This window comes from Aspergillus wentii, assembly GCF_001890725.1.
Source record: "Aspergillus wentii DTO 134E9 unplaced genomic scaffold ASPWEscaffold_9, whole genome shotgun sequence".
NCBI classification, from domain to species: Eukaryota; Fungi; Ascomycota; class Eurotiomycetes; order Eurotiales; family Aspergillaceae; genus Aspergillus; species Aspergillus wentii.
The window spans coordinates 1,162,666-1,185,139 of NW_024467840.1; the positions used below are offsets into that span (position 1 = coordinate 1,162,666).

The following is a 22,474-nucleotide window of genomic DNA, read 5'->3' on the forward strand; positions in this document are numbered from 1 at the left end:
CCCAGACACCACGGTTCATCGCGGGATTGACTCAGGGTCGCAAACTCTCCTTCTTCATTACGATCGAAACCCTTCATTTACATCATTGGATAGCCTGAAAATAATTTCTTTCACCTACTCAGGTATTTGTTTTCTTTCTGGAATCCGAGAATTAGAGAATTCTGTACGTTTGTCCTCAGTGAGACCCGATCTGTACCCCGCTACCCCACGTTTCAAGGTCTGACCCTTTTTTTGAACCCATTAGAGACAAAAAATGCCTCCCGTCATCCACTGCGTCCGCCATGCCCAGGTAAGCTATTAACGCGACGCAACTGATGCTAGAGAATTATCCTAATCCACAGCACAGGGCGTTCACAACCTCTCCGTCGCAAACCACGTTATCCCCGACCCCCTCCTGACGGACCTGGGCCACGAGCAATGCCGCATCCTCCGCAAAAACTTCCCCAACCACGACTCGATAGAGCTGGTTGTTGCTTCGCCACTGCGCCGCACTATCTATACCGCTCTGCAGTCGTTTGAGCCTGTATTTCAGAAAAACAGCGCGGTGAAATTGATTGCGCTCCCGGATGTGCAGGAGTCTAGTAACGTCGCATGTGATACGGGGAGTGATCCGGATGTGTTGAGGAAGGAGATGGAGGAGAAGGGGTTACCGGTTGATTTGGGGCTTGTGCAGGATGGGTGGAATGTTAAGGTTGGTTATGACTTTTGAGGGTGGGAGGTTTTGTTGCAGGTGAACTGACAATGAGGATGTTGGATAGACTGGACGCTATGCACCTACCAACCACGCGATTAAGCAACGTGCCCGGGCAGCTCGACAGTGGCTGAAGGCGAGACCCGAGAAAGAGATTGTCGTTGTTACGCACGGAGGCTTTTTGCATTACTTCACCGATGACTGGGAGGACAGCAGTTTATACCAGGGTATGGGTTCTTCCTTCCTTTGTTTACTGGGACCAGGATGAAAGAATTACCGTGCTAATTGTATAACAAGGAACTGGATGGACCAACACCGAATACCGCACGTACACATTCTCCGACGAGGCACACACCGAAGACCTAGAAGGATTCGAACTAGACGGGGACAATGCGAGTCTGGTCGAGACGGAAGAGTCGCGCCATCGCCGTGGCAAGGACGGACCGATGGCAGACCGACAGCGACAGAAGTCGCTTTACAGAAACGGGACGCAGGGATGGAATGATCAAGGCCTGCACCTTAGTATCGAGGAGAGAGAGGCAGCGAAGGCAGAGGAGGCAGCGGCAGCGACCGCCGACGAACCGGGAACCAGTGCATGAAAGCGACGATAATGAGGGGTGATTGATTGATTGTTTTGGAATTTATTGTAGATAGATAATAGATGGCGGGTTGTGCATTTCTTTGTTTGGTAGACTTGAAGAATAAAAGAAAAGAAAGAATCGAACGAGGCTATATTCGTGCTGAATGGGTAAACAAAGAGGAGTTTCGAGTCTCAATCAATCGAAGTGAAGAAAGAAATCGAATCATGTATCAGATTCTTTTATGCTGGTGTTTTGGATATTCTCGAAGCATTCAAGGACGCCAGACAATGGCCATTATTCATACTTGAAGCCGAACTGCGCATGCTGTATCGAAATATCCAACAAAGGAAGATGCATTCATTGTTCGAGTTGTCTATAAGAAGACCCAAATCTACGATCAAATCTTCTATCTTCATCATCATCATCATCTCCATCATCTATCCTGATCTTCTGTTGAATCTACAAACACCGGTGAGTCCATCCAAAAGATATACAAAAGCTGATGAATTCTCCAGGTTTAATATTGTCGATGCTATCCAAGAGGACGACGAGGTAAGTCTTCCTCCATCCTCACGGCTAATATGGATACAGATGATGCTTTATCTTATTGAATATACCTTATACTGAACATCTCATGAGTTTATTATCTCTTTTCCTCCCTGAATGAGGAACTGTACTAACGATGATTTAGGTCATGATGTTGACCCCTCTTATGGTTATTGTTATTGCTCAATAAGGCTAATGAGTTCCATTCTTCTTTCTCTTGAAGAGGAAATGATGATTCTATCCAGGAGTTGATGCTATCGTGACTTGTCCAGTTCAGTGAAATTTGCGCTGATGAATCAATGAGTCCAATTCTTTTCTCTTTATTGAAGGACGTGCTGATATTTGTCAGGATATTACTGCTTCTGCTATACTGAAATTCTGAAGGTATCAGGTATATCCGCCCTTTCTTTGGCTGACAGACATAGAGAATATCCTTTTCGATACAAGAAAAACATCCAGAATGAATGAAATACTTAGTTCATTCTTTGGATCCGGCAATAAGCAGTTTAGATGATCATCGCAATATCCACCAGGTACGTCTACACCGCATCTCTGCTGACGACTATAGATTATTTCGCCTGTGTTGGCTTCATTTTCCCAAAAACAAAGTATGTAACCTTCTTGATCAATCAAATAAAAAACCAAACTAACTGCTGGTTACAGATTTGTTATTGATTAAGCCTGGATGCAGGGCAATGTAGTGCAATGCAGTGAGATTGAAGGATTCAATTCCAGACTGACCGAAAAGGGAATATTGAAGCCTAAGTTATTTCACAGCCTACCTTATATCGAATCTGCAGTAATCAATCCCAGGCAGCGAGGTTGATCTCTGCGTTTTGTCCGACACTGACGACGCCATGTAGATTGCATTGTGGATTTGATAATCTGGATGCCTGGTGCGTCGTCAGCTTTGATGCTGTTGATATTGATCTTGTTGAGGGATATTGGGATGGTATTGTTGAATTGAGGGATAGCCATAATGCATACTATCTATCTTAGCATTCAATAATTAAGGATAACTATTGAATATCGAATAGATACCTCATCTTCATCGTAGATAAAAGAAAAAACAATCAGAAGATGACGACGATGCAGACGACGCTATTTATAGCCGCCGATCACCCCGTGGCGCAGTGGCAGCGACTCCATCTGTTCTTCTGCTGAGCTTCTCGCCGACTTCCTTATAATTCCATGCGTTGACGTCTCGCTGAATGGCCTCTCATTAACTTTTTTGTGTTTAACTCATCTTTATCTGCCTGCATCATTGGATACGGGGGATTCTAGACCTTTGTTTACCCACGATGCTCGACGAAAGCCTGCCCAGTACGTCATTCCCTCTACCGTTCCAGATTCTGCAGGTTTTATCAGTTTTATCCAGGCTAACATCCATCAGCTTTCTATCTCAAAAACACCAAGGATAAACACCTCCTCTCCATCTATCTCTGCCAACATGGCAACGACCCCGACCCTGCCTACTCCCTCCGCTATCCCGACCCGGCTTCCCCCTCCTCCAAGAACCGCTACGCCGTTGCCCTCTACGACCCCTACGTCCCTGACATTCTCTACGGAGAAGTCCTGATCGAACCCGAATGGACACAACCCAGTCTCTCGGCTGACGCTATCCGCCAGAATAATGGCGTCGCTCCTCCCCCTGAACCCATCCTCCCCACAGAGTTCACCATCCACCTCTACAACCCCGACCAGAAAATCGTCGTCCGCCACAAGCCCAAGACTTGGAACTCGGCCGCGACATGGGAGTTTGAGATGCCCCAGCGCACATTCCGACAACCCTCCTCGTCAAGTCTGGATCGCACACAGACCGACCCCTCCGTCGCGGACGTCACGCCCAAGCTCAAATTCAACTGGCGCAAGGATGGCAAGCTGTCCAAGGACATGACATGTTTCATGTCCGGAAAAACGAGCACAATCCCCGAGGCCAAGACGAAAAACAAAGAGCCCGATATCATCGTGTCGATGTTCAAGGGACTCCGCGAACTCACCATGTACGAGCCTAACCTATACCGGGTGGAAATGGAGGACTTCAAGGGTCTGGAGGTGGTGCTTTTGTTGGGTGTTGTGGCTATCCGGGATGTGTTTTTTACACCCATGAAGGATGCTTTTCGCATTTCGCATGCGACGGCTAGGAAGCCTGTTGCAGCATCTGCGCCTGCGCCTGTGCCTACTCCTGCTCCTATCCAAGCACCTGTCGCTCTCACGAACACGCCTCCTGCTGCTTTGTTCAGCAGTAACGAGAAGGGGAAGCACAGGTCCGAGCCAGCTCTATCTGGGGGACTCAATGCAAATGCCCGTCCAACAGGACAAGGACAGGGACAAGGACCTCGACCGCAGGGGCAACAACGTCCGCAAGGACTTCAGGGCCAACAACGACCCCAGGGCCCGCCAACAACCAAACAAGCACCCCCTAGCAAAGCCGAAGAAAAACAAACTAAAAAGCTCCTCGAAGCCGAGGAGAATGCGCGCCGCAAGAAAAAAGCCGAGAAACAAGCCGAAATCGACAAGGAAACTAAACGGCTACAACAAATCTACGGCCGCGAAGAGCAGCAAGTGCGCTCGGCTCAGCAGCAACCCAGACCAACGCCACCACCTCGACCCCAGCAGCAGCAGGCTAGTAGTAGGCCTATGCGTAACAGTGCCGCTCACGACCAGCGATACTACCACTACCATTCCCCATCGGTGCCGCATATGGGCCCCAGTCCGTATATGGCGTCGCCAGGACATGATGCACGATGGAAATCGGCGGTGCGTTTTGCACCACAACCTGAAACAATACCCGTGTCATCGGGGGCGAAACCGGTAGCAGCCACCAAACCGGCGGCGACTAAGCCGGCCCAGCTGCATCAGAAGAAGAGCAGTTTCTTTGGATTTAGAAAGAATTCGAATGATGAAGCGAAGCTGGCTAAGAAGCGGAGTTCCATGTTTTGAGATACCCTTTGCTTTTCATTATCTTTTCGGCATTATTATATCATACGATCGTTTGGCGTTTGAGAGTGTACAAAATGGGTTATATTGTTATATACCACTGCACAGAAAGAAATTATAAAATATATTGACAATCATGATGATAGAGGTCTCCCCTCGACTCCTGTAGTAGTGATTTCCACAGGCAAGATATTGCCTTGCTCGTCAAACTGCATCCGGTCTATACAAGTCACGCGATGATCTCTCGCCGTGTCGTTGGGAAATCGTCGATGATAGACGATATAGTAATCCTGTCCATCGGGCGTGAACGCACTATTATGCCCAGTACTGGTACCGACTTCACTATTCCCAGATAGAATCTTCGTCGACGAATTGCTAAACGGCCCTGTCGGCGAAGATCCAGTCACATAACTGACGCCATACGAATCATCGCCCCATCTACATCGTCAGCACATCAATAAAACATCAAACGAATAAAGCATGGAATACTCACCCCCCAACCGAATACATAAAATAATAAACCCCACCCCTCTTCAACATCCACGGCCCCTCAACATACCCCTCGGGCGTAATCTCCAAATACTCCCCCTTGAGCGAAACCATATCCGCCCCCAACTCAACCACAACCGCATGACTCCAGCCCCCAAAATACAACCAATTGCGTCCATCATCGTCGAGGAAGATCTGCGCGTCAATCGGTTCCGCACCGTACACCGTCTCAGGCACGAGGGGCTTTCCGAGTACATCCTCGAACGGGCCCTCGGGACGGCGCGTGGTGGATCTCGCAACCCCGATCCCCGCCCCGTCACCGGCGGAGAAATACATGTAGTACTCGCCATCTTTGAATGCGACGGAAGGGGCCCAGGCTGCGCGATTAGTGGACCACGGGATGTTGGTTATGTTCAGGATGACGGGGTGTTTGGTCCAGGAGAGGAGGTCGGGAGAGGAAAAGGCGTCGAAGAAGGTTTGGTCTTCGTAGGCTGCGGAGTAGGTTGGGTAGAGCCAGTAGGTGGAGTCGAAGATGCGGGCTTCTGGGTCTGCGTACCAGCCGTTTATGACGGGGTTGGTGGCATGGGGAGAGGAGAGGGGGGATTGGGGGGTTGAGGTGGTGGTAAGGGAGCGGAGGGAGAGGAGAGAGGTGAATTTGTCGATGAGGTGCATTGTTGATGATGGTGAAGGTGATGATGTTGTCTAGCTGGAAGTGGAGGAGATTGAGGAGTTGAAGACAGGAGCTGCAAGGAATGTGACCTCGTGACATGCAGGGCGCATGATCGAGATTAATATTCCGGCAATCAGAGTCAGAGTACAATTGTCCATTAGATTATTATTTAATCTGTAACAATTATATTGATGATGTTGATGACATCTAAGTAACGATCTAAACAAGATATCTAGATAATCCCGGTAGTTGAATACCATAACCCATACGCCGCATAGCATCAGTCTATATCAAACAAACTGCAGTCGCACTCAACACGCCTCCTTCCTTGACCAGTGCATCGGCCACTCCTCTTTCCACTACTTTGTCAATTCCAAGAATCATCAATGCCTCCTTCTCAATATCCCCTTTCTTCTGTCCAGGCCCATCAGCAAGCCCTGCCCCATCACCACTGAACTTCTTGGACACTGGAGCCACTGTCATGAAGTTGATATTCACTCCTTCCCGTCCGAGGATACTACCCACTACTCCAATCTTGCCTGGAGAATCGTAGTTCTCGCAGATCATCAATGTACCTTCCGGTACAAAGGAAGTCTCGAAGCGCCCTAGTCGGTTAATCAAGGGCTGGTCTCCAGAACATGTTCCAGAGATGATTCGTTGGCCCTGTGTCTCAAGGCGAGTTGAAGACGGCGCACTTTCACCTGGAGCACGCGAGGACGCTCGCGAGGGTGGACGAGCCACAAGTGTCACCAGTGATGAGTACGAATGATCTGCTGGATCCCGTGAGTGTTGCTCGTTCACAATGATGCCGCGTTCCCGCGCTACCAAATCTGCATTCACAATGTTGATGTTGACACCATCGGAGCTGCTGATCGGAGCCATCAAGCCTTTGATCAATGCGGCGAAAAGAGGCCGGGTGTTGCTGATATTTGCTACTTCACCATGGTAGACAAGATCGAATGTGTTCCGGGTCATCGAGCCTCCAGCCGAAGAAGCGTAGTGTTGCGTATACAGGCTTCCCATTCTTTCAACCAGCCGTACAAATGGCTGCAACTTGCTGTATTCTTCTGGCAAGATGAGTGGTGCGTTTACCGCGCTCCGAGGCAATGAACCGTCTAGAATCTGGAGGACCTGTTCACAGACATCGATAGAGACATTCTCCTGAGCCTCTACCGTTGATGCCCCCAGATGCGGCGTCGCTACCGTTCGGGGGTGAGAAATCAGCTTCGCGGCCGTAGAGTCCGGAGCTGGAGGTTCAGATGTGAACACATCGATGGCAGCACCGGCTAGATGTCCTGATTCCAGAGCTTCAAAGAGCGCTGCTTCATCGATCGTCCCTCCGCGGGCCACATTCAAAATACGTGCACCAGGCTTCATCTGGGAGAGTTCTGATGTTGAAATCATACCCTTGGTCGATGCAATCAGGGGCGTATGAATGGTAAGAAAATCAGCACTAGCTAGCAGCTCCGAAAGAGACGATACAAGCGTGACGGAAGCGGATGCCGCGAGCGCAGGGGGAGCATATGGATCCAGGGCGTTGACATGCATTCCCAAACCTTTGGCGAGTCTTGCAACCGTCAATCCGACTGTATGACGGTCAGCTGAAAGAACTTAGAGACATCTGAGATCAAACAACATGCCTTTTCCTAGTCCAATAATTGACAAGGTCTTGCCCTTTACTTCGACGCCAACGAACTTGCTTCGCTCCCATTTACCCTCTTTAAGACTGCTACAGCCTTCGGGAATCTTTCTCGCCATGGCCATCATTAGGGCTATGGTATGCTCTGCAGCGGCCCCGATGTTGCCCGATGGGGAGTTGACGACAACGATCCCAAGCTTGGTAGCTTCTCCCACATCTAAAAGTTGATTAGTATTTCAATATGATACTGGGGCCAATGTTTAACCACTCACCAACATTATCCACACCAACTCCGGCTCTGGCAACCACCTTCAACCTCTTGGCAGCATGCAGCAATTCAGCTGTGACCTTTGTCTCTGACCGTACCACCAGTCCATCGTATTCAGGGATAATCTCCAGGAGCTCATCAGCGCTCAGTCCTTTACGCTCATCCACTTCTAAAGAGCCCCCCAAAAGTGCCAGTCCATCGGGAGACAGCTTCTCTGGCACAAGTACCCTGGAAGTAAGGTTCCTAGCAGAAGGCATTGGAAAGCAATAAAGTTGCTCCAAGTGAAAAATCTAATTGATTGGCAGGAATATTGGTACTCAAGAAAGCCAAGTGAGAATAAGAGATAAAGACGGGAAACCAGCCCTTAAGTACCCTGATCAGTCATTATCTGCTCATGTGAGGCACAGCGAGGAGAACTTCTTGCATGGTTGAGCATGCTGCTCTCGCCAATTGATGTACTAGGATCATCATTGCCATATGTGTCTGCGACAGATATCCCGATGGGCCAGCATAAGTCCAATATAATCAACCCAGATAGAGGGGCTTTGACTTGATCAACAATGCACGCCGTGGTCTTAAAGGAAACATGATATGCATTTCACTGTGTCTAATCAGTCCTGTATGAAACGGGCCAATCGAAGGTGCACATATTGCTGCTCAGGATACACTTTGTCCGCTTCATGGCTGCACGAGAGCGCCCAGGATTCTGGGGATGCGGGGTAGAGTAAATTTGTTTGGCGATTCGTGTCCTCCAAGGTTCGATGATCCTCTACCAAAGGATTCAAGGTCACCAGGAGATCTTATGGCATTCGGGCCAATAAACGTTCCGTTCTTTTTGCTTTTTGCTCCTCCTTTGTTTGTCAAGGTGATTTCCTCTCCCGATATTGCCGCTCAATTGATTACTCGCCTGCTCTGAATCCATCAGCCAGCCACTCTGGATATTAGGTAATCATAAAAACTAGATGCATGAAGCATTTGGGATGTTTCCTGTTCTTGGCTCATGTACACCTTTATGCGACGTCATTTCTCGGCACCATCAATTGAAGGGCGGAAAGAATACCAGGCGGCAGTCCTTGCTCCAATAAAATCAACCTGTGGGGAGCAGACAGTGGTTGAAATTCTGCGCTTGAGATGATGATCTGCAGTGTTTATTCTTGTCTTCCTGGTCGATATTGGGGTCCGCAATCAAAGCATGTGGACGGCTGAAACGAAAGTAACCCCGACGAAACGAGGCTAAAGACAGTATCACAAGTTGGCAGCCTTCTACGGTAGCTCTACTCATGACTCGGTTGATGGGTAAAAAAAGAACATAGTAAGTAGTATCGTGTTCCCCAGAAATGAAGATCATCGGGATGATTAGAATTCTTCAAGGTGGTGGACGGAAATAAATAGAACTAGGCCACAAAAGGCCTTAGACCCATTGGTGCCTTTTTGGTACGTCTTGGTACGTCTTGGTATATGAAAGGAAGGTGTAAGACTGGCTGCTATTTGGCGATGATCCTCTCGGCGAAGGGACTAAACCTCGTTTTCAGGCTTGGTGACTCCACTCGAAGACGGCTGAAACTGTGCAACACGAGCAAAGCCTTTCAGTTTCGATTTCTGTGGGTTTTTGTTTTTGGCGTTATCGATATCCCGTGTTCTTAGGATCAACGCTTGACAACACGATCTTGAGCTAATATCACCAGGACCAAGCGCATCGTCTGCACCTTTTCTCGTGCTTCTTGCCAACGAGAACGGACTATGGGATGCAGTTGACAGTAACTCATCCTCAATATCCATCTGTCAAGGGTCATTGAAATTCGCCCTTGCAGATACGATGATTTGTTTGAGTGATTAAAATAGCATCGCTGATTAGCGTGCAGGGAACCTTTGGGTTTCAGCGTTGAGGGTTGCGATTATCTTTGGCTCCGATCAAGCTAATTCCCATTCTAAAATTATTATTAGAATTAGGCTTGGGGAAATCTCAGCCGCAGTGACATCTTTGGGTGTCTTGCAGTTGCATCATCCCTTATTATTCCTGTGACTAACCTGCCGTTCCATTCGGCTTGCATCCAAGAGTTCACTAGTTCCCAAGCCAAAATGGCCCCGGTGCTCGGCTTAAGGCTGATGAAGAGCCTCAGAGCTTGTGCTCGGTGAAAAAGTAGGCGACAACAAGCCTAGTCGCCTAAATCAATAAATATCGTGGGGGCCAAATAGTGGCCGCGACTATTCTTATCGAACTGTTCTGGCGGTGGTCCCTGCATCATCAGACCGACGACTGGAACATTTTTAGGGAGTTTTGCTTCTGATTTATCGGTCACATTGGTGGAGGAACTAATCGATCAGCATCATCTTTTCGGTCCAAATCCGTCTCATGCGAGGCCTCTGATCGGGGCTGTTTGTTCTCAATCTGTTTGAGATGGAAGAGATGGGATAGATAATCACTTATCTTTCCCCGTTGACTTGTTCGATGGTCCTCAATCAGCTTCACAATTCACACTCCTTTATTTCAATTCTTACATTCCCTTACCCCCTTTCTCCTCAATCAAGCAAAAGCACCCGTTTTTCGTTGTTCAGATTTCGTTGAGCTACTCCGTACACGGGTTAGCATTTGTGTAACGCGAGTCAGGTATACCGATCCCCTGATCGGTGGTGTCATGAAGAGTTCATCCCCAACCTGAGGCACAATGGTTGGCGTTCCTCACAGCACCGGATGTTCGCTCTGTCGTGAACGACGCATCAAGGTCAGTACTTATGATCTTGAAATGGAATATATCAAGCTCATACCATATAGTGTGACAAGGCAGTCCCCAGTTGCACACAGTGTCGGAGATATGGCCGCCCCTGTCCAGGGTATCGACGAACTTTCATTTTCCAGGACGAACGTCCGGCATTGGAGCGTCGGCATAAGTCCACAACTCCAGTAGCATCAAAAAGCCCCCCAGGCGCATCTGAGAATGATGCCCCTGAGAGCCAAAAGAAGAAGAAAGAGCCAACAGACAGCGCAGCAGCAGCTGTCCGAAAGAGTGCCATCGCCATGATGAAACGACATGCTGCGAAAGTTGGCGGTGTCTCGCTGGACGAGAGTTTGAATCCATCGCTTGTGCGGAAATCGTTCGTTGGACAGCAGCCACAGCTGTTTGGCGATTTCATCAGCGCGGCGTTTCCCACGCTTTATTTTCATAACAGATTTCGCGCAGATGATCATCCGGATTTTCCTTCGTATATCATGCAGACTTTTGGAACGCATGCGTACCAGGATTCCACAGTCTGCTGCTTGAGTTCCGTCTACCTGGCGCATCTGACCCAGGATCCGGCGTTGGTCAAGGTCAGTCGGCAGATGTATGGCATTGCACTTCGGGAGGTTGTGCGAGCATTGAACACCCCCGAAGCCTCCTCAGACAATATGCTTAGCACGGTAATGATGCTGAGCGTGTATGAGATGTACGCACAGACGAGCAAGGACTCTTGGGTACACCACGCGAATGGCGTTAAGCGGTTGATGTTAAGCCGCGGCGTCAAAGCGCATGAATCCGGATTCGGACGCTCGTGCTACATCGCGTTTCGGGGATTTCTGATCGCCACAGCCGTATACGAGGGAACGCCCTGTTTTCTTGATCGCGAAGAATGGCAGAAGTTCGCCGCTATGATCCGATGCGAGGACTCCCAGAAACCCGGGGAATGGTCGGCCTTTGTAGATATCTCCGAACTGGCCTTTATGGAGATGACAAAGTGCCCACGATACCTCAGCGAAGCGCGAGAGATAGACGAGTCAGCATCACCTGTCCGCATAGCAGATCTGGTCCAGCGTATGCGAGATACAAGCCAGAAACTGATTCGATTAACTGCCGAATTGAGGGTCTGTATTGGTGCCCATAGTCAGCGAAAGCAAGGGATCGTGTACAGACCAGGAAGCTTTATCGGACCGGTTCCGACTATTTTCCCAGAGACCAGCCCGTCGCTTTTATTGCGAGGGGCGGAAAGTACCATCGCTGCGCTAAGACATCTGATGGATCGATTGGAGGCGATTATGGATGGTCCACGGGTTGAGGAGATCAGCCCTTCGGCGGCTTCATCCGGGGTCTCTCACTTTGATAACAAACCAAGGACCTTCTCGCTGCCGTTCCGTGTGGTGTCGGAGCTTGGGCGTGGTCCGTCAAAGACTTCAGATGAGGATGATCCCCGGGCAGTTATTTGGTTAGATCGAGTGGCATCTTCTATGGGGATGCTGGGGACGGAAATTGTTCACGGGGCGGGAAGTGTTGCGAGCGAGGATAGTCCCCCGGAAACAATCGAGGAGGTTTTTGAGTGATGTGCATACATACCCCTTTCACTGTTTATTGAAGCTACATTACGACAATATGTCGCGCAATTTGATGACCCAAGAATGTTTTTAAAACCATGAAGTTTTTTTTCTGAATGAATTGACTCCAACCGTGCCAATGCTATCTGTCCCAAAAGAAATAGTTCAAAAAGGTATATACAAGTTCCAAAATGCAAAACTGATATAGGAATTGATATCACACAACCTAATATGATAGAGACCGTTCAAGCAGACCACGGAGTTCTGTCTTCTCAGCCTCGAGTTCCTCGTTCAGGTTAGGTGCGAGCATCAACACTCGCTTTTGTGGGATGGTACCCTCGACCAAGGCCTCGACGTCGGAGGCCTTGAAGCCGAGGTCTTTCAGACCGCGTGGCTGGTCACCGAGCTTAACGAGGAAGTCAGCAATAGCCTCACCGAGCACGTCACCGGCATTCTCGCGCTTCACGTTCGAGATATCAACACCGAATGCCTCGGCAGCAGCAAGATGGCGATCGGGGTTCGATGCAGCCGTGAAGCGGAAGACGGCAGGGGCAGTGACGGCCACCGAGACACCGTGGGGAATGATGGGATGGGGGACAGCGTAGCCGCCATGTTTGTAGCCCGGGTTCTGGCTGGAGATGGGGTAACTCATTCCGTGGCAGAGGTGGACACCGGCGTTACCGAAACCGACACCGGCTAGGGTAGCGGCGAGGAGCATCTGGGATTGCGCTTCGAAGTCATCGGGGTCTTTCACGGCACGGGGCAGATACTGGACTGTGCTGCGGAGAGCTTGCAGGGAGAAGATGTCTGAGATGGGGTTTGCGCCTTGGTAGGCGGGACGGTTGATGGGGTTTGTGGGACGGGGGGTGCGCTCGTTGTAGGGGATTGCGGTGTATGATTCCAATGCGTGGCAGAGGACGTCCAGGCCCGAGGCGGCATGGACGGCGGACGGCATGGTGCGGGTGTTGATGGGATCGCAGATGCCCAGGGTTGGCTTTAGGTTGCGGTGAGCGATGCCTGTTTTGGCCTTTTTGGACACCAGGTCGAAGATGGCGGTTCCGGTTGTCTCGGAGCCGGTGCCTGCGGTGGTGGGCACGGCTACGAGTGGCTTCAGTTGTTTGGCGACTGGAAGACCCTTGCCTAGGGGGGCGTTGACGAAGTCGAGGAAATCCGCTTCGGGGTAGACGGTGTAGAGGTTCATGAGCTTCGCGGTGTCAATCACGGAACCGCCACCTGGATTCAACAGTGAGTGAGTTGGACATGAGGTCAACATGCAGAGGTAGCTACATACCCACAGCAAGAAAAGCGTCGGGGTTATACGGCTTAGCGAAAGCAATAGCCTCCTTGACACTGCTATAGTTAGCTAAAAGAAAAGCCATCAAGAAGATGACGAATAACTCACGAGCTATCCTTAGGCTCAACCCTCGTCTTATCAAAAACAGTAAACTCGATACCCTCACGACTCAACCCTTCAACAGCCTGCTTCATAGCATCCAATTTCGCAACATTCTGATCGGTAACGATGCACACCCTGTTCACCTTCATATTCTTGAAATCCATACCGACCTCCTTGGTTGCGCCGGGGCCGAAACGGATGCTGGAGGCCGCCATTTCAAAGGCATACTCCTTCTCACGCGAAGGGTCGATCGGGGTGGCCATATGACGGCGAACATGGTTTGCCAGGGTAGGAGTGCGGTGGTGATGATGGTGGTTGGGATTTGAGTGGCAGGGACAGGAAGGAGGATGAGTGTACTGGATGGTGCGTAGCAGATTGGAAGCTCTGTTGGCGGCCGAAGGAGCCACACGAACAGCTGGAGATACCATGATGTGAGGTGCAACGATGGATTGGATTGATCGTTAGCTCGTTATCAGGAGAGAGAGAGAAGGAGAAAAGGAGCAGAGAAGCTAGAATAAAAAGAACACGAGAAGGAAGAAAACGAGGAATGTGCTCTAAAAAGGTCTGGAATTGGGGGCGCGTGGGACAAAAGTGCGGGGTTGGAAAGGGAGTGAAAGTCGGTCGGGGTTGTGGCCGAGGTCAGATCGGATAGAAGACCAGGAAGCTTGAAGCTGATGATCTTCGTCATCTGCAAGGCAAAAGAGCCCAAGATTCGGTCAAGACGACGAATAATGGGCGACAGGTCTGGCGCAATTCATCCCCGACTTGGAGATTTGGGGATGATATCCGGGGAAATCGATGATCGTCGAACTGCGACTGTCTACCATGGTCTGGTCAATTCTCCCATTCTGCTGGGAATATTGTTTGATGGTGCTCGATAGTGTTCCAATTGATGATCATCGGCCAGAATAATCATAAGCACCATGGAATATTGATCCAAGGATGGAGAAAAGCAATGGGCGTTGGAGTCGATGACGACAATCGTGACGATGTGGAGGAAAAAAGAAGCCGAGGTTGGCGGGTATCCATGTGCGTGCCTGAGGCACGAATATACTTGTAGCGATAAACAACAACTTCAATATTCAAAATGTATCAACTAATAGCAGTACATGAATTCAGGAAATGAAAAGTGTGACAAGAAGAGAAACATCCATCCATAAGATCATCCATAAATTCCTCCATCCACAACTGACTGCACAAATTAAACCCCCCTGAGAATCAAGATCATCACGGAACATCAAGATCATTCCAATTCCCATCTAACAAAGACTCAACACCAAATCCTCCTTCGAAGACTGCGTCCTAACCTCACTCCCAGATGGCGGGATCCCCTCCTTCCAGACAATCTCCGGCATCGACGGCATCAAACTAACCATCTCCCCCTCAAACGGATCCCCAAACACATCCGAAAGATCATACCAAACGCTCTTCTCGACAAGGTTATACGCAAACACAGTCTGCGGGGCACTCGTGTAAAGCCCATCCATAACGGTGGTGACCTTCAGCGCGACACCGCCCGACTTCTGGTCATGGTGGAACGGCTCTGAGTAGTTGTGGCCCGGCTTGATGGCGATTTGGGGGCCGACGGTACTGCCGACGGACCAGAGGTAGATAGGGGTTTCGCAGTTGTTGGAGATGATGGAGTTGCCGGTGGTTTGGTTCATGGGGTTTATGTTGTGCATGTTCATCTTGGTGGAGTTGAAGTGGTTTTTGGCGGTGGCTAGGGGGAGGAGGGTTGCCAGGGAGGCGAGGATGCTGAAGCGCATTTTGATGGGGTGGAAAGATATAGAGATAGATAGATAGATAGATCAATTGGATTCTGATTGTTTAGAGGGTGGAGCGATTGATGGTGATTGAAGCAGGAGAAACCGACGCCTTTATATCCCATTCTCGATATCATCAACAGAACTAAAAGGCCAACGGTACGAAGTATACAATGTCTTACTTTGATATCATGCAGGGTCAAGGTCTGTCTTCTGAGGTACATACAGCAAGGGACCCAAGTTTAACGGGTACAACCTTCCCCCAGCAAAAGCAGCAGACAAAGATAGAAACAACCATAACAATCATAGATCGGGTGTAACTGCAGTAGCACTCCCCAATTGGTCCGGTCAACCGAGACATTTAAACTGTTTGTCCCCTTCAAGGGTTGTCGTGGAAGGCGAAAGCATCAAGTGACTGCAAGACATTGTGTATCAGATTGTGTACATCTTTATTTCCCGACGCCCCCTTGTGCGCCTGCAGGTGGTTGGTTACTCCGGTGCCTGTTGATCTTTATGAACTGATGCAGGGATGGTGGGGATAGTAGTAATTTTGGCTGCAATGCAACGGTAATCAGGTACAACATGCGGATTACGACTCTGTGCTGGTGGATTGTTGATGGTAAATTGACGTTATCATGCAGGTATCACCAAGGGAGCTGTTTGGTAGGGATAATTATATACAAAGATGAAGTAAATTGTATGTACAGGAAAAAAACAAACAAGCACCAGAAAACTCAAGGTAATCCATGTTCTGGGTTGATTACGCCCAAGTGTCCGACAGTTCTACCCTAGCTGCTTTGGCTATACGGATCAGTCCCAGTCTGATCAGGTTGAACGGGGACAGGATCAGAAGTAGACAGAGGAATGTCACCCTTGAGACAAACCACCACGACAAACGGAGCATCACTTTCCAGCTCCAGCCTAGTTTCAAATCCAGTACGCTCGTGCGTGCCCATCAGAGTCTTCTCCGTGTAGTCCTCGGATGGGACAGAATACACGGCCACGTAGTCATACTCGGTGGCTCCGTTCCAGCTCACAAATATCTGGGTGGTGGTAGATATTTTTCTCGCCAAAACGGAGGGCTTCCAATATGGCGTTGCCTTCCACTTGCACTTGTAGGCACGGTAGGAGCAACTTGTGTTGTCATCACCGAACTGGGCGGTCAAGACCTCCTTGTTGTCACCATCGAATTCTTTGACTCTGGCCATACTTCCGTATCCCAGAAAGACATGGGAGGTGACGGGATCGATGAGTTGATAGCTGCCTTGTGTCATGCTGCGAATTTCATCATACGGATTCTGTACATCACGAAGAGTCGAGACCTGACGAGTGACCAGGTCAACATAGAGACTGAGTCCAGAGGTAGGAACACTCGTCTCGGTGGGGGTGTTGGCATTGTTAAACAAGCTCAAAACCAGCCCCTCTTCGGTTTGGTTGTAGATGCGAATATCGTGCTGCCACGACCAAAAGGCTCCATCGTCGAGAGTAAAGTCACCATGACCGTTTTCACCCTGGTATCGTCAGTTTCTTCGGCATTTCTTCATACATCGAGGGAAATCTTACACTAATCTGCCACAGGACGGACCCATTGTTGTGGATATAGAAGCCAGACCAGAAATGACGAAGAGAAATCATATAGCCTTCCGGCATGAGTTCCACCGAATTAATGTGAAACGCATCCCAAGGGCGCGTTTGAGCACCCACCTCCTCACCATAACCCTGTCGCGAGCTTGTTATAGGAAACTCCTCGGGATGGGCGAAAGCACTCCAGGAGTGAATAATCTCGTTTGTCGCGATATCGATCTCGTAGAAAAGACTGTCGAGCATGAACGAATCAGCGCCTCCCCCGACGGATGTCAAATCATGCTGTGTAATATTATAGGCGGTGATGAGAAGAGTGTTGCGGTCCGTAACGTGGCTCTCGTGCAGGTCGATGTAGGAGTCTCGGGGAAGGTTATCGGGGGTGAGGAGGGAGTCGTCCTGGAGCTTGACGGTGTAGATCTCGCGGTAGGTGTTGTCGAGGATATGAACGGCACCGTAACCATATCCCAGGTCCATCATATCACCAGCCCAGTAGGTAATAACATCCTGGTTGAATAACTTCTGGACCTTGAAGTTGGCGGTGATCTGCTGGGGGCCCTGCCAGACCAGATTGCCGTCGTCATCGTAAATCAGCGCAGCCGTGCCAGGCCACACATTACCCCGAGGTCCGATGAATATGTAGCCGGGGTCGGTGACGCCGCTTTTTTGAATCGCAATGTCTGGAGGATTAAAGGGTTGGGTGGCGTATCCTTTGAAGGGGAAATCGTCGGCGACCGCTTGGAGGGAGAGGAACAGGGCGGAGCACGTGGTCAGGAGGCGACGAGCCATGGTAACAAGAAACACCCAACGCTGAGAAGAAAACGAATGAATTTATTTAAAGAATGAGCATCAGCATCAGGAGAGAAAAAATAAAAGTAAGAATCTCAAAATCAAAGGGCAGAAAGATGCTTTTATTCAGACCCAGGGAACATCAGAACCCAGGATGACGATCAAGCTTTATTAGGACAAGCGAAGGAGTGGGCACTCTGGAGAAAATATGATTCCACTTCTTCGAGATCATCGTCCATTGTCAACCGTCATAGGCTGGATGACGCTGTGATCATCCGTGGATGGTGGTGCCAAACCAGGGACGCGCAACCTGAGGGGGGACAATCGTTTGACTTTTCGGCTCGGGATTAAATCAGGGACTTGGATGACGAGAAGAACGGAATAAGAGACATGAAATGAACATTGAACAGGCATCAATATTGCTGCTTGTACAATCTAGTCGGAAGACTCTGACATCTTTGTGGGAGATGTCGAGTTGATCGACGATTCAATGACGATCATCATCACCAGAGCCCACAGTTGAAACCGAGAGCCAATCGCCACAATGTTTTATCCGAGCAGCCTTACTATGTAGAGAATCATATAAGAGTTATTCAACTCTAGGTTTTAGAGTATCCAATGGATTTGTTGAAGAATTGTATACCAAGATGTGATGGGTTATATTACAACATCGCAAACCCCTGAACGACAACATCCATAGTATATATGTTGTTTTCAGGCAACCATTAGTGGCGTGAATTGATAAGCATTTCAGTTTCACTGCGTTTTTGAATACATAATAAGTTCATATAGCCATATAAAAGAACTTTCTCCTCGAAGCGTAGTGTGTTATTAGCTGGAAATGCGTTTCTTGTCCGAGGAGTGAATATCGACCTGAGAGTACGAGACGCCCTTATAGACGCCATGCTCCGTTGTGTGTGCGAGTATCCGTCTTTAAGATAGACGGTCACTGTGGAAGTATAGGGCAGATTGCTCTTCCCTTCTTCCGTAACCGCAGTCAATCTGACCGACCTTCCAGGCTCCAGAGTCCGCGACACATCCCATCCCAATTCTTTTGTCTGACTTTCTGATATTTCATGGCTCGCCTCGATGCTCAACTCCCAGTGAGTCTCCGCGCCCACACTGACGACTTCGGGAATCCCAGCTTCCACGGAGATGGACATGCCGAATGTGAAGCTGGCCGACTGCGACCAGGGTCTGCGAACTTGTTTTAGAAACGGACTTTCGCCAGGACCAATTCAGGTCACTGCTCGATTTATTCACATGCTGGTAGCTGTCGAGTTCAATGGATTGGATCCCTTGTCTACCCGGGGGCAGTTGGCCGTAGTCAACCGAGGAGACGATTCTCCTGATGGGCTTGATAAAGAGAGCCCCGAGACGGTCGATATCAGACCCCCCTTCTCCGCAGAATCCGACCAAGATGCCACTGCCAACGTCGATGGGATATTCATCCTTGCCTCCATGCATTCCCCAATCAAAGCTCTGGCCCTCACTGGTGTAAATGCGGATTCGTCCGCAGCGTGTTCCAATGCCATTTGCCCACAAGGACAAATCCGTGCATCTTTCGCCTGGCGCAAACCTCGGCGTCTTGGAGTCTCCGGCCGTCTTACCGGCGATCTTCATGGTCGAATCGGTAAATAATATCTTAACCGCCCTGAAAGCACCGCTATCCTTTCAGATTGCGATTCCTTCACTACCGCACCACTACCGACTTTGTGGTGCCAAAAACTTGTTCCACCTTGATCGCCAATGAGATGGACAGGGCTGCACTACCATGCTCGCAAGGCTTTTTGGAAGGACCTTTTGAATCCAACCTTTCTTTGGCTGTCTGGATGAGCAGGAACAGGTATAATTCCCATCGCCCGTTTCATCTGCACCGGCGGTGGCTAATGGAGAATCACTTTCGTATCCGTCCATGTTGGGATGTTGAAAAGATAGATGTTTAGACAGAGTTCTTTAAAATAAAAGGAATTTAAATGATTTCTTGAAAAGATTTGTTTTAACCGCTCATGTCTGAGGTTTCTCCGGCATCTATAGCCATAATCTCCCACCAAAGAAGTAGCATCGCCTGTTGCCAATCAACGGTTGCAGGCGGATTAGCCAATTGACTACCTAGCCCTCTACTACTGATGACTATAAACGATAATAATCATCGCCTGCATCTAATTCCACGTCATGACCGTCTTAATGATTTGAAATTCCTTAAATGGCCATGACGCATGAGTGGCGGGGGGGAGTTGGGCTATGACAGACTGGTAGTCATAGAAGGATTTATGAAGTCCAGGAAACCTTGAGTCTGTCTGTGTCTAGAAGGTATGATAAACCCTGGTTGAAACATTACTACGAGTGATACCACCTATATCTACACACCCTGCATACGCCTTTCAATGATGTTATTAACAACCTGCCCTATCAACACAATCTTCTGAGAGCGCTCCATATCTGTACAAAACTACCACCTTTATGTCTAGGCTTTGTACACTGTCATTTCTAACCATTCTCTTTTAAAATACACTACCTCCCCAAAAGTCTGGCCCCATCTCAAAATTTGAAAATAATTACCCATATTAAAATCTAATTATCCCAACAAGCTTGAGGATATAGAGACTAGAACTTATAAAACTAATAAAAAAAAATCATTTATAAAGACTTAAAATATGATATTTCTTTTTATTATTCTTATAATAATAAAGAAATCTGGGGTTAAAGTCAAAGCTCTATTTTTTAAGCCGCCTTTTTATTTGCAGGGAAAATGGCAATGGGGCCAAACTTTTGGGCCGGTATGTAATAACTTGAATTCATTACTCATCTGTGTAATGGAACTTGTAGTTAGATGCCCGGATATACTTTTCCATGCCAAGCCTGTCAGCTGTCAGTTGGCGGTTGTACCATGGATAACATAGAGGTGACACAATGATATCTGACTACCATGGTCAATCCTGAATTCATAACGGATTTCTTCTTCCATTTGAGTATATAATAGTAGCATGATTCATTAAATAATTAACGTCTACAATAACCCCAAAATTAGAGGAATGATTAACCATAAATGTATGTTACATGGTTATTCTGAACCAGACTCTCTATAGACGCATCTAGTCAGAGATTGCATTCCCTGCAGTAGATATAGCAATTTTACTCTATTCTATACTGTGATAGTGGCAATCAGTACTGAAAACAGATACCTGTTTATCTATTGCGTCACGTATCCACAGCAATGACAGAAGTCTAAGAAACCTATATACCTGCAATGAGATAATGCAGGCATATTTGTGTATAAATCCATGTTATTTTAAATGTACAATGTGTAATATTACAAGACACAGATTTAACGTACCTAGGCTTGCTGGCACTCAGCTGACATGTAACACGGGCATTAGATGGGAACTAGAATATATAAATCTGCTCCACACACCAGGTAAGGTAGAGTCTTTACGTCTGTTTAATGCAATCCTCACCACAAAGATGTATCTTCGCACTCTAGTCCAACTGTTACTCGTCGCCTCTGCCGCAGCTTCTGATCCAGCAGTAAGTCGAAGCACAACATATATAAGCCCTCCACTGCTAATCAGCATTCATCCCCAGGTAACGATCTACGAAAGATCGGGCTACAAAGGCGAAAACTTCTCTATTCCAGTCAACGCAGAATGCACAGCCATCCCACACCTGGGCCAGAGGTAGTCATCCACTGTCTATTCTTCGCTATGCACACACTGACAATATTCCGATTACAGTGACCGGTTTGGGGCGATCAAAGTGACGAATGCGTCTTGTGACTATTACTAGTGAGAAAGCCCAACCCCCCCATCAGATAAGGAGCAATTTCCTAACAAGCACTCAGTAAGGACAACTGTTACGACTACGGGGGATTTTTCAATCCCCCCGGTAAAAGGATCATCACGGATATCACTGGAGATTCCAAGTCAATCAAATGCTATCGGATGTACTCGTAAGCAGAGACTTCCTTATGAGGTCATGAGGACTGGATTTAGCTAGCCAAACCCAATTGGGATGATGAAATAGTCTAGGTGGAATGATGTGGTACTTTGGCTTGACTATGGATACTGTAGACATTCCAAGGCTGAGAAGAATGAAGATCAACACATTGTAACCATCCACTGTCTATCCATAGCAATCAAGCACTTTCACCAACTTCATCACAGAAAAACGTAGGAGCAAATCCAACAAGAAGTTCAGGAAGACAGAACCCATCCCAGCCCACCATGTACCCATTACCCAAGTCCATATCATGGGCCTCGCCACCATCTCCACCAACGGAAAAGTTCTGGCCCTTGGACGTGGTCACCTTGATCGAATCCACCATCGTCCCACCCGAGACTACAAAGCCGGTGATGGTCTCATTTGGGGCGAGGTTGAGGTACGCCTGGGGCTTAACCTTTGGTCCGCACCATTTGATCTGTCCACTTGACCATTGCAGCCCGATATACTGCACCACGTACTGGTCCTTCGTGCCGGGAGGGTACCAATCGGCCCAGCCGGAGATGCGGACAACCTTTGCGGTGGGGGAGGATGGATATCCCTCGCAGGCTGGGACATCGTCTCCCCCGACTGGATCGTTTGTAACCCGGCAGTCGGTGGTTCCCAATGGGTTTTTGTGGGATTGAGCGAGACGCTGTAGTCGAGATGAGTTAATGCAAGGCATTGGCCTTGGTAAAGGCACAATGTCAACAGGAATCACATTGGGAGAGACTTACCTGTTGATCAGCCGACGCAGTTTGGCAATTCGACGACAGCAAGCCAAGTGCCAATAGTACAGACTGAACCGTCTTCATGACTGCGACACTCAATGTGTGTATATTCAGGTGCGATGATTCGAAC

At 48.7% G+C, this 22,474-nt stretch overlaps 10 protein-coding genes across 10 annotated transcripts; 4 read left to right on the forward strand and 6 right to left on the reverse strand.

The window, feature by feature from the left end:
- The first annotated feature begins 85 nt into the window (after positions 1 to 85).
- Positions 86 to 1,513, forward strand: ASPWEDRAFT_46130 (uncharacterized protein). The gene is made up of 5 exons (XM_040836698.1): positions 86 to 163; positions 245 to 289; positions 347 to 691; positions 759 to 914; positions 985 to 1,513. The coding sequence occupies exons 2-5, from the start codon at positions 254 to 256 to the stop codon at positions 1,288 to 1,290; spliced, it is 843 nt and encodes a 280-aa protein (XP_040684203.1). The 5' UTR covers positions 86 to 163; positions 245 to 253; the 3' UTR covers positions 1,291 to 1,513.
- A 1,606-nt stretch (positions 1,514 to 3,119) lies between these two features.
- ASPWEDRAFT_177180 (uncharacterized protein) lies at positions 3,120 to 4,761 on the forward strand (the record flags this gene model as incomplete). The annotated part of the gene is made up of 2 exons (XM_040831620.1): positions 3,120 to 3,141; positions 3,212 to 4,761. The coding sequence occupies 2 exons, from the start codon at positions 3,120 to 3,122 to the stop codon at positions 4,759 to 4,761; spliced, it is 1,572 nt and encodes a 523-aa protein (XP_040684204.1).
- A 131-nt stretch (positions 4,762 to 4,892) lies between these two features.
- On the reverse strand, positions 4,893 to 5,919 carry ASPWEDRAFT_121336 (glycoside hydrolase family 43 protein; the record flags this gene model as incomplete). The annotated part of the gene is made up of 2 exons (XM_040829069.1): positions 4,893 to 5,196; positions 5,252 to 5,919. The coding sequence occupies 2 exons, from the start codon at positions 5,917 to 5,919 to the stop codon at positions 4,893 to 4,895; spliced, it is 972 nt and encodes a 323-aa protein (XP_040684205.1).
- Positions 5,920 to 6,202: 283 nt separating this feature from the next.
- Positions 6,203 to 8,081, reverse strand: ASPWEDRAFT_121049 (D-3-phosphoglycerate dehydrogenase; the record flags this gene model as incomplete). Its single annotated transcript, XM_040829042.1, has 3 exons — positions 6,203 to 7,503; positions 7,537 to 7,773; positions 7,829 to 8,081. The coding sequence occupies 3 exons, from the start codon at positions 8,079 to 8,081 to the stop codon at positions 6,203 to 6,205; spliced, it is 1,791 nt and encodes a 596-aa protein (XP_040684206.1).
- A 2,409-nt stretch (positions 8,082 to 10,490) lies between these two features.
- On the forward strand, positions 10,491 to 12,115 carry ASPWEDRAFT_177183 (Zn(II)2Cys6 transcription factor; the record flags this gene model as incomplete). Its single annotated transcript, XM_040831621.1, has 2 exons — positions 10,491 to 10,547; positions 10,598 to 12,115. 2 exons carry the CDS (start codon positions 10,491 to 10,493, stop codon positions 12,113 to 12,115), a joined length of 1,575 nt encoding a protein of 524 aa, XP_040684207.1.
- A 217-nt stretch (positions 12,116 to 12,332) lies between these two features.
- ASPWEDRAFT_120799 (hydroxyacid-oxoacid transhydrogenase) lies at positions 12,333 to 13,930 on the reverse strand (the record flags this gene model as incomplete). The annotated part of the gene is made up of 3 exons (XM_040829017.1): positions 12,333 to 13,339; positions 13,398 to 13,456; positions 13,509 to 13,930. The coding sequence occupies 3 exons, from the start codon at positions 13,928 to 13,930 to the stop codon at positions 12,333 to 12,335; spliced, it is 1,488 nt and encodes a 495-aa protein (XP_040684208.1).
- Positions 13,931 to 14,729: 799 nt separating this feature from the next.
- On the reverse strand, positions 14,730 to 17,635 carry ASPWEDRAFT_55095 (arylsulfotransferase family protein; the record flags this gene model as incomplete). The annotated part of the gene is made up of 4 exons (XM_040838153.1): positions 14,730 to 14,804; positions 14,876 to 15,190; positions 16,108 to 16,776; positions 16,829 to 17,635. 4 exons carry the CDS (start codon positions 17,633 to 17,635, stop codon positions 14,730 to 14,732), a joined length of 1,866 nt encoding a protein of 621 aa, XP_040684209.1.
- An 834-nt stretch (positions 17,636 to 18,469) lies between these two features.
- Positions 18,470 to 19,587, reverse strand: ASPWEDRAFT_717301 (uncharacterized protein). Its single transcript, XM_040839196.1, has one exon. The coding sequence runs from the start codon at positions 19,256 to 19,258 to the stop codon at positions 18,710 to 18,712; it is 549 nt and encodes a 182-aa protein (XP_040684210.1). The 5' UTR covers positions 19,259 to 19,587; the 3' UTR covers positions 18,470 to 18,709.
- Positions 19,588 to 21,082: 1,495 nt separating this feature from the next.
- Positions 21,083 to 22,042, forward strand: ASPWEDRAFT_187920 (uncharacterized protein). The gene is made up of 4 exons (XM_040832197.1): positions 21,083 to 21,163; positions 21,221 to 21,312; positions 21,370 to 21,420; positions 21,477 to 22,042. The coding sequence occupies exons 1-4, from the start codon at positions 21,101 to 21,103 to the stop codon at positions 21,586 to 21,588; spliced, it is 318 nt and encodes a 105-aa protein (XP_040684211.1). The 5' UTR covers positions 21,083 to 21,100; the 3' UTR covers positions 21,589 to 22,042.
- ASPWEDRAFT_187921 (uncharacterized protein) lies at positions 21,653 to 22,428 on the reverse strand (the record flags this gene model as incomplete). Its single annotated transcript, XM_040832198.1, has 2 exons — positions 21,653 to 22,268; positions 22,351 to 22,428. The coding sequence occupies 2 exons, from the start codon at positions 22,426 to 22,428 to the stop codon at positions 21,771 to 21,773; spliced, it is 576 nt and encodes a 191-aa protein (XP_040684212.1). The 3' UTR covers positions 21,653 to 21,770.
- Positions 22,429 to 22,474: the final 46 nt, after the last annotated feature.

Excerpts from the sequence above, each read along its gene's own strand:
- ASPWEDRAFT_717301 (XM_040839196.1), bottom strand. The coding sequence starts at position 19,258 with ATGAAGATCGCCGGTAAGACGGCCGGAGACTCCAAGACGCCGAGGTTT.
- ASPWEDRAFT_187920 (XM_040832197.1), top strand. The coding sequence starts at position 21,101 with ATGTATCTTCGCACTCTAGTCCAACTGTTACTCGTCGCCTCTGCCGCA. Across the intron at positions 21,164-21,220 it reads CCGCAGCTTCTGATCCAGCA|GTAACGATCTACGAAAGATC; the intron begins GTAAGTCGAAGC and ends ATTCATCCCCAG. Across the intron at positions 21,313-21,369 it reads ATCCCACACCTGGGCCAGAG|TGACCGGTTTGGGGCGATCA; the intron begins GTAGTCATCCAC and ends TTCCGATTACAG.
- ASPWEDRAFT_46130 (XM_040836698.1), top strand. The coding sequence starts at position 254 with ATGCCTCCCGTCATCCACTGCGTCCGCCATGCCCAG. Across the intron at positions 692-758 it reads AGGATGGGTGGAATGTTAAG|ACTGGACGCTATGCACCTAC; the intron begins GTTGGTTATGAC and ends GATGTTGGATAG. Across the intron at positions 915-984 it reads GGGAGGACAGCAGTTTATAC|CAAGGAACTGGATGGACCAA; the intron begins CAGGGTATGGGT and ends CTAATTGTATAA.